The following is an 8,846-nucleotide window of genomic DNA, read 5'->3' as shown; positions in this document are numbered from 1 at the left end:
AAATACTAGAGTCTTCAACTTCTTCACTTCCTTGTCACGGCTCTCGTGTGGTGTTAACAAAAGTTTAGGAAGAATAGAGTTCAAAAACAAATAAAGAACATAAAAGGCAGAAAAAGGAGTGCGAGAAAAGGAATCATTGTGTACTAGTCGAGGCAGGAGAGCAGAAAATAAACACGGAGGCAGTTATGATCTAAAAGACGTTTCTGCACTCCGCTTGCGCGCTTGTAGCGAAGCACTCATCTGCTTTTGAGTTAGGAGTAAAGTACTGCTCAAGTGTATGCTTTCAGTTCACACTCCAATCAGAAAGAAAGAGAGAGAGAGAGAGAGAGAGTGAGAAAGAAAGAGTGAGAGAGAGAGAGCATGAGTGTGAGTGAGAGAGAGAGAAAGAAAGAGTGAGGGAGAGAGAGAGAGAGAGAGAGAGAGTGCGAGAGAGAAAGAGCAAGAGAGAGAGCGTGAGTGTGAGAGAGAGAGAGAGAGCGAGCGAGGGAGGAAGCGTGCAAGTGCTGGAGCTGCATTATGAAAATGCTCAATATAAAACGTCCAATCAAAATGTCATGGTGTGAATTTAACACCTCTGCCATCAGAACGAGGGGTTTTATTAAAACGCTCCGTTCTCTCACCGTTCGTCTGACATCACACAGTGGTTTCAGTGTGTGTGTGTGTGTGTGTGTGTGTGTGTGTGTGTGTGTGTGTGTGTGTGTGTGTGAGCATATTAAAAGGTACGTTATGGTGAGGAGAAACATGCGAGCCGTCCGTTATTTAACAGTACACATTGTGCTTTAGGTGTGAATGCTCCTGCTGAGTGAAATGTGCTGAGTGCAGAAATGCCGCTGAAAAACGACAATATGGAAATTTTTAAAAATATATTGAGTGTAATTTCCATCCATCCTACACTGGTGCACATTGTGTGTGTGTGCGCGTGTGTGTTCTGCTTCTAATAATGTGTTAATGAAACATTATCTGAAATCACCATCCGTTACCTCTGATTTTCTTTCTCTTCTCTAGTGAGGTCTTCCACTCCGGATTAATCTCCTCAAAGCCAGGCTGCAGAGAGAGAAGAAAGAAATTAGAGAGGAAAAAGGAAATGATGTGGGTGGGTGGGAGGAAGGAAGACAGGAAGACGGAGACAGACGGGACGATTGGACGAAAGAATTGCAACAGAAAAAGAAAACAGAAATAAAACAGGAAATACAGCACAGGAAGGAAGGATGGAAAGGAGGAAGGAAAAAACAAGAAGGAAAGAAAGTGACATAGTGTGACACACACACACACACACACAGAGAGAGAGGTCTGAGGCTCTACCTGCTCTTCCTGCTTCCAGCTGCTCCTCTGTTTGAGCGATGGAACGTCCCACACACTGAGAGCGCCCGAAAAATGGATGACGGCCAACATCGCTCCATCAGGAGACACACTCATCCTGTACACACCGTCCTACACACATACGTACACACAAGTCCTTAAGATTCCCATGAGTTCAGTAACCCAGACTAACATCCGCAATACAAATGATCCAAATGCTAATCATCTTCATAGAAGCTTCTGTAAACATTTATTTTAAAGTGCCTCTGAAATCAAAACGAGTACCTTACAATATCTGAAAACAACAACAACAACAAAAATAGCTCTGAAGAAATTCGCATTTTAATTTTACACTCCATCAATTCCAAGAAAGCAATCCAAAATCTTCAACGACTCGTACCTAGTCGAAACTCCGTGATCGTCCAATTAAATGCTCTCTAGAACATGTATGCCCCGCCCCTGGAGGCGAGTCTTGTTCTACAGTAGAAATTCATTAGCAGTAAAACACAGCTCTTCATGCACACTGTTCCCTTTTCCAACCGAAAACGGCTCATGTTTATGTGGCAGGCGTCTCGGAGTCGTTTTACCAATCTGGGGCTCCTCAGACTGCGTGAGAACACGTTTCTGTCGCTTCCCCCTAACAGAAGGCTCGCTAAACTCTTCGCTGTTCTCCACATTTAGCTTTTTAAGCTACTGTCAGGTTTGCTTGGATCGGTGATGTATCTCGAACGCTGTTGGCTGTTGTGGAAGTCAGTTCAACAAACCACTTCCGCTTTCAGAAGGAAATCTGCCAACATATGGACTTAATTCACAAGTAAGATGGCATTTCGTGGGGACTTTCAATCCAAAAGTATGTAGATCTGATGTCGTACAATTCAATTTAGGGGTTGGTCCAGGAAACCCATAAAACTCAGGAGGAATTGTAGGTCTTAAACCTGCATATATGAGTGGACAGCATTGCGCCATTTGCTCCCACTCCCAAGTGTGTGCAGGAGGTGAAAATTGAAGACTCAGAAGATACGGCCAGTCAGATAGCTTCTCCGCCTCTCGTCCGCTCATACTGATTGTTGAGACGCCTCTGCTTCTTGGCTGGATTGCGCACAATGAAAGGCATGTGACAATCTCTCAAATCCTTTTGGAAAATGTCGGCCCACTCTACTTTACAACATTGCTTCGGTTCATTCGTTTATGCACAGCTCTCTTAAGATCCCTCCGAAGCATCTCAATGGGGTTGAAGTCTGGACTTTGACTCGGCCATTACAACACCTCGATTTTATTTTTCTTCTTTAGCCATTCGGATGTCGGATTGATGGGGTGTTTGGGATCATTGTCCTGCTGCATGACCCAATTTGAGCCCAGCTTAAGCTGCTGGACAGATGGCCTGACATCTGTCTCAAGAATATTCTGGAGTTCATGGTTGTCTCAATGGCTGCAGGTTTCCCCAGGTCCTGTGGCTGCAAAACAAGCCCAAAACATCACCCCTCCACCACCATGCTACACAGTTGTTATGAGGTTTTCGGCGGTGTGAGGTGGTGATACGCTGTGTTTGGTTTCCACCTTGGCCTCATCAGTCCAAAGGATATTGTTCCAGAACATTTGTGGTTGGTTCAGATGCAATTTTGTAAACCAAGTCCGTCACCATATTCTTTTTGGAGAGAAGGTCTTTTTTTCTAGACTGGTTCAGTCTTTTTCTGATTGTGCTGTCATGAACGTAAACACTTGATGTGCTTACAGAGGCTTGTAGTTAACATGATGTAGCTCTTGGGTTTTTCTTTACATCTTTGAGCATTCAAATTTCGACCGAATTTGCTGGGACACTCACTCCTGGGAAGATTGGCGACTGTCTTGAAGGCTCTCCATTTGTAAACAATCCTTCTCACTGTAGAATGGTGAATTTGGAGACGGCCTTATAATCCTTCCCGGTATGACGAGCAGCAACAGTTGCTTTTCTGAGGTCATGGCTGATGTCCTTTCTTCTTGGCATGATGTAGACACACACACACAGAGTGCACCAAACTGTCACAAATTCTGCTTTTATAGAGCGAGTCACACTTTTTGATGATTAACTATTCCTGTGCATTTCATTAGTAACAGCTGGCTACTAATTACTCTCCTAATGATTGTGGAAGTAGGAAGGGTTTACATATTTTGTCCCACCTGGTTTCTGAATGTTGGTTTACTTTTTTGGAGAAAATTTTATGTTAAAATCCGTGGGTATTTTGTTGTCACTTGAGGTTATCTGTTTGTTTGTAAAAGTTGGTGGAGACCACACAATTATTGTTTAGGCCCTGATACACCAAAAACATACAATTGAAGGAAGGTGTACTTTCTTTTTCCCCAAGACTATATACTGTATACAGTGATTGTTCTATAATGATTACCTAGTAACAGAGTGGCTTGGGTTTGGTTTCTGTATTGGTGGATCAGTACATGTTGGAAACCCACTAAGTAGAAGTTAAGCCAATTATTTCTACAAAGTTCTTCAAGGAAACTGATCAACAATAGCAGAACAGGTTTCAAAGTTTCCACTTCAAGTCTCAACCAGAAGAGTAAGGAGTGGACTTTTCAGTGCAGGAGAAATCCGAGAGTTGAGTTTGAAAAGTGGAGCTGAGCTCACGTTCAGTGCTTGAGAGGTAATTATTTTTGCTTGGTGGGTTTTAGTGTAATTACTAATAAGACAGAAAAGCCCAGGAGATTGAGCTGTCAAGAAGCACTGACAAAAAAACAACAACAAACAAACAAACAAAAAAAAAACCCTGTTATCCACTCAAACGGTAGCACAGGCAAAGTTAGTAAGATTTTAAAAAATAAGGCTTTTTATAAAAAATAATTTTTTAAAAAACACCGTCTGGTGGTAACTAAAATATTTATTTATTTTTTACAAACAAAGGGATATGTTTAATCAGTCCATTCAGGATTTTGTGATTTTGCATTCGCAGAAATGAACACAAAAGCAAGCAAACTCCGAAATATTCGGAGGAGCTTGCGATTTTTAAAAAATTACCGCAGATTTGGGCCAAGACACGTCATGTGACGTAATCACAACACGCGTTCGGACAAAACCCTCTTTGATTCACATGCGTCGACCAGGAGTACAGCTGAAAGGTCTCATTCACCATCAAACATTACTGTGCAAAACAGTTTCCTGCAATTGTGTTTTGAAACGCAAATTCTGAAAAAAGAATCAAGCATTTTTGGCTGCAACAATCACAAAAAGACTGTTGGAGACCGAAGGAGTGATACAGCAACCAGATAGTTCGGTATCTATCAAAAGTGGTCAGGTTTCGAGCGATTCCACATTTATCTACAAACTAATACAATAAAACTGAGCTTCGTTAAAGTTCTGCGAATGGTCGAGTAGATATAGGAAGTTTGCAAACTATAACGATCAGCCCACCAAGACCATTAGCTAGCTACAGCTGTGAGCAAACCTTAGCTAGCTAGAGCTAATTCGCCGGATAACCATGTTGGAATTCCGCAATTAATATGTAAATGTTTAACTTCTAAACCGTGATAAAGGTCAACGTATAGTATAGTGTATAATAGTTAAACTTTTCCAATGTAAACTGTCTGCCATGTTGAATTTCACGTGATTTCCAGGACTTGGGAAGGTGGTAGATATGGATGTAACTGCAGCGTGTGTACTCGTCTATGTTTTATATCACAGTGCTGCTGAATTCTCAAATCTGATTGGTCAGAAGCTGTTGATTCATTTTCTGTAGACAGAAGCTCTGACAGCATCACAGACTGTAACTGAAATCGCAGGATTAATGTTAACGTGCTCGTTCTAATATTCTTTATTTTATATATACTAACGGCGCATCCGAAGGGGCTTGTATGGTGGACGCTCCACATGATCCAAGCTTTCAGGTATAATAATCCTAATCGTATGAATGTGCTTAATGATCAAGCTCCTTTTATCTCAGAAATCTTCCTAGCAGATTTTTAAGATCTTCTGAAAGGTTTCTTCTGCATGTCCCTCGATCCCGTTTAAAAACTAAGGGGGATTGAGCTTTTTCAGTTTCCGCCCCTCGTTTATGGAATTGATTGCCACTGGACATCCGCCTCGCACCCTCAATTATCAATTTTAAAAAGAGGCTGAAAGCATATCACTGTCTCTATCTATGTCTGTCGTTTTTTTTTTTTGGTTTTATTCTGTTTTCTATTTAACTTTTCTTACTCTGTTCAGCACTTTGGTCAGCTTTGCTGTGTTAAGATCGCTATATAATTACAATTTACTTACTTACCAAAGGACATGCAGACATCAAGAAAAATTTGTTGATATGGTGGAGTTAAGTTTTCTACATGGAAAGTCTATTTAGCATTTATAGAAGGAGGCTCCAGTGTGAGTGCAAAGACTTCAGGACAGAGGAATGAATATATAATACAGCATAAATCGCTGTGTTGAAGGAGGAATAAAACACTCAGGGACAATACTCAGAAGCTAAGTCTAATGAATGTGTTAAGCATTAGAGTGGATTAAGATAGAAAGAGAGCAGAAGAAAAACGACTGATGATTGTTTACCTGTTCGTTGTTTTGCCTGGAAAAGAGTCGAAATGCAGGCATTCGGAAAAGCCCTCTCCTCTGGGACTGGACAGAACCAAGAGACTGTGATTAACATCTGGGCTAATTAACAACCACATTCATGCTTAAAATTATCAGAATGATTATTCTCCTGAATTAGACATTAGAAGAAATATCAGTCGACTGTGAAAGTTGAAATGAAGCCGTCAGTAGGTGAAATGAGGGACACAGAGAGTGCGTGTGTGTGTGTGTGTCTTACAGCGAGGACATCATCTTCATAGCTGGTGACCTGTTTATAATATGGTGAGCCTGATAACACCCTCCACGCCGTGATGCCACAGCGAGCGGCCATGGAGGCGGCGCCCTCGTCTGACCGGCATCCACCCACCAGCAGCAATCTGACACAGATAAATATTAAATATCTCAATATCCCTAATTCAGAAAGACACAACTAATTAATAAATGAGAGAAAATCCCAAGAGACTGGACTGCCAGAATGCATGAACTATTCACCGTAAAAGGGTTTTTTTTTGGTTAATTAAAAACAAATCAGTATCAAAACTCTGAAATGCTTTGCCACATGGTCTTTAAAAAGAGATATGAGGAAAGTTTTATGCTGTATTATTTCATAAAATTATATATATGAAGAAAATCACACTCATTGAGGCTGAATCTCTCTGCATACTAAAGCTGCACCAAATGGACCAAAATATATCACGATACTCGTGGACATTTCTATGATACATGATAATTTAGCTGACAAACAGTAGTAAAAAAATTTTTTTTTTTAAAGTGTTAAACTGAGTTTGACAATACTTTTCTTTAAGATTAAGGTTTTTTTTTATTTTAATGTCAAATCAATGGCATCAGTTCAGTACCAATTCATTTGTTATTATTAAAAAGGTTTTACATTTGAAAAAAGAAAAAAAAAAAAAAAAAAAAAAAACCCCCGGCACCATAACAACGATATCTCAGAAAAGTGCATCACGTAATCATTTAGCACGATATCGATATTATAGATAAATCACTCAACCTTAATCGTGATCATGATACATCTCGGATAATAAGCAAGACGGTTAAATACACCTGTGTCGCATTTTAAAATAATACAACCAGAAATGAGAAAAGGTTTTATTGAAGTATTCGCTCGCATATGTCACGCTCCTGCGAGATCAGTATTCAAAAAAAAGAGTCATTACTCAGACATTATTTTACTGGAAAAATATCATCTGGTCTTTTTCCAATCTAATTTTGGGGAACCTATGCGCTGTACGCCGTAGCCTCAGATTCCTGGTCAGAAGTGGAACCTGATGTTGCTTTTCTGTACACCACGGTTGTAAAGAGTGATTATTTGAGTTACCGTAGGCCTTTCTGTCAGCTTAAACCAGTCTGGACATTCTCCCATCAACCAAACATTTTTGTAGCAAGGTGTCAATAACCATAAATGCTAAAGGCTTAACCGTAGATGTTGGAGCCTGTAACGTCTAATCTAACAACTCGGACAGAATGACTGAAGAGAAGCTCCAATTGACGCAGGTAAGAAGGAGAGCTCATCATCAGGCTATGTATTAAAGCTGCACTTCCATCTCGAGGATTTGTAATGATATAAACCCTACATCTCATAATAAAAAGGATTGAATCCCATATCCATTACACATACTCAATATGACTTATCCGAATGAATAACTAGAAATAAACATATTTCTGCTCAGCACGTGCACTGTGATGGATCCAGAGCCGTTTTGAAATGAAACACTATTCACTTGATCAAAAATTTCAAATTCAATTCAATTCAATTTTTTTTGTATAGCGCTTTTTACAATAGACATTGTCTCAAAGCAGCTTTACAGAAATATCAACATAGTATACAGATATTAAAGGTGTGATTTTATCCCAACTGAGCAAGCCACTGAGTGGCGACGGTGGCAAGGAAAAACTCCCTAAGATGTTTTAAGAGGAAGAAACCTTGAGAGGAACCCGAGTCAGAAGGGAACCCATCCTCATCTGGATAACAACAGTTAGTGTGAAAAAGTTCAAATCATGGCACGGAAGTGCTGATTCAGGTGAACACCACCCGAGTGACATTTCACACGACCACCATCAGAGGACAAATCACTACAAACAAGCAGAAGAAGCAGCCGCCTTTATTTTTCACGTATACATTATAGAATAGTGAAATTCTCTTCGCATATCGCAGATTGTTAGGAAGTGGGGGTCAGAGCGCAGGGTCAGCCATGATACAGCTCCACTGAAGTAGAGAAGGCAGCTTGGCGGTGCTTGGGCTTGAACCCTTAACCTGGTGGGGCAGTGGTGGCTTGGCGGTTAAGGATCTGGGTTATTGATCAGAAGGTCAGGGGTTCAAGCCCCAGCACTGCCGGGCTGCCATTGATGGGCCATTAAGCATAGAGCAACCCTCTCCACTCCAGGCGTGCCATACCCTGTGCTCTGACCCCAACCTCCTAACATGCTGGGATCTGCGAAGAAAAAAAGTATTTCACTGTGCTGTAATGTATATGTGGGCAATAAAGACATCATCAACCTTCTGATCAATAACCCAGAGCCTTTAGGAGTTGGTAAGCAGGTCCATTAGGCTGTTGATATAACAGTCACTTCACATCCAACAAGCAGAAAAAGACATAAAACAAACATTAAACATAACACACTACAACTGGTTCATATATTATATCGTGAAGCTCTGAAGCGTGCTACTCATCTTTTTTTGCTGCACTATACACGTGAAGCAAGGAGGCAGTCGGCCTGTTGGTATAAACTATTTGAACTAGTTATATTAATTAGCTCGAATAGATTTTCAGAATCAGAAATATGGCAGGATGACAAAACACTGAACAAGTTACAGTACAATTCAGCACAAAAACTGCTTGTAACACTAATGCTAGCACAACACGCTGTCATGCAAACAAAGATGCTAGCAGAACAGCGCAGCTCATAGCTAAAGTGCTTAGGCAAACATGACATGTTTCATCACTAGAGACATGAAGATTACAGCTACTGAGATTCTCTC

General features: G+C 40.7%; 1 protein-coding gene across 2 annotated transcripts in view; it reads right to left on the bottom strand.

Moving 5' to 3' along the window:
- Positions 1-8,846, bottom strand: part of nbas (NBAS subunit of NRZ tethering complex) — a 263,105-nt gene that overhangs the window by 216,250 nt on the left and 38,009 nt on the right. For both annotated transcript variants that reach the window (XM_017493334.3, XM_047152214.2), the window contains exons 10-13: positions 6,084-6,222; positions 5,825-5,890; positions 1,303-1,431; positions 981-1,044 (exon numbers count right to left, since the gene is read on the bottom strand). In XM_017493334.3, coding sequence (XP_017348823.2) covers positions 981-1,044; positions 1,303-1,431; positions 5,825-5,890; positions 6,084-6,222 — 398 coding nt within the window. The remainder of the gene's footprint in view (positions 1-980; positions 1,045-1,302; positions 1,432-5,824; positions 5,891-6,083; positions 6,223-8,846) is intronic.

Source organism: Ictalurus punctatus, chromosome 2, assembly GCF_001660625.3.
Source record: "Ictalurus punctatus breed USDA103 chromosome 2, Coco_2.0, whole genome shotgun sequence".
Taxonomy (NCBI): Eukaryota; Metazoa; Chordata; class Actinopteri; order Siluriformes; family Ictaluridae; genus Ictalurus; species Ictalurus punctatus.
Note: the sequence above shows the minus strand (reverse complement) of the source record. Positions and strands in the feature narration are given on the sequence as shown.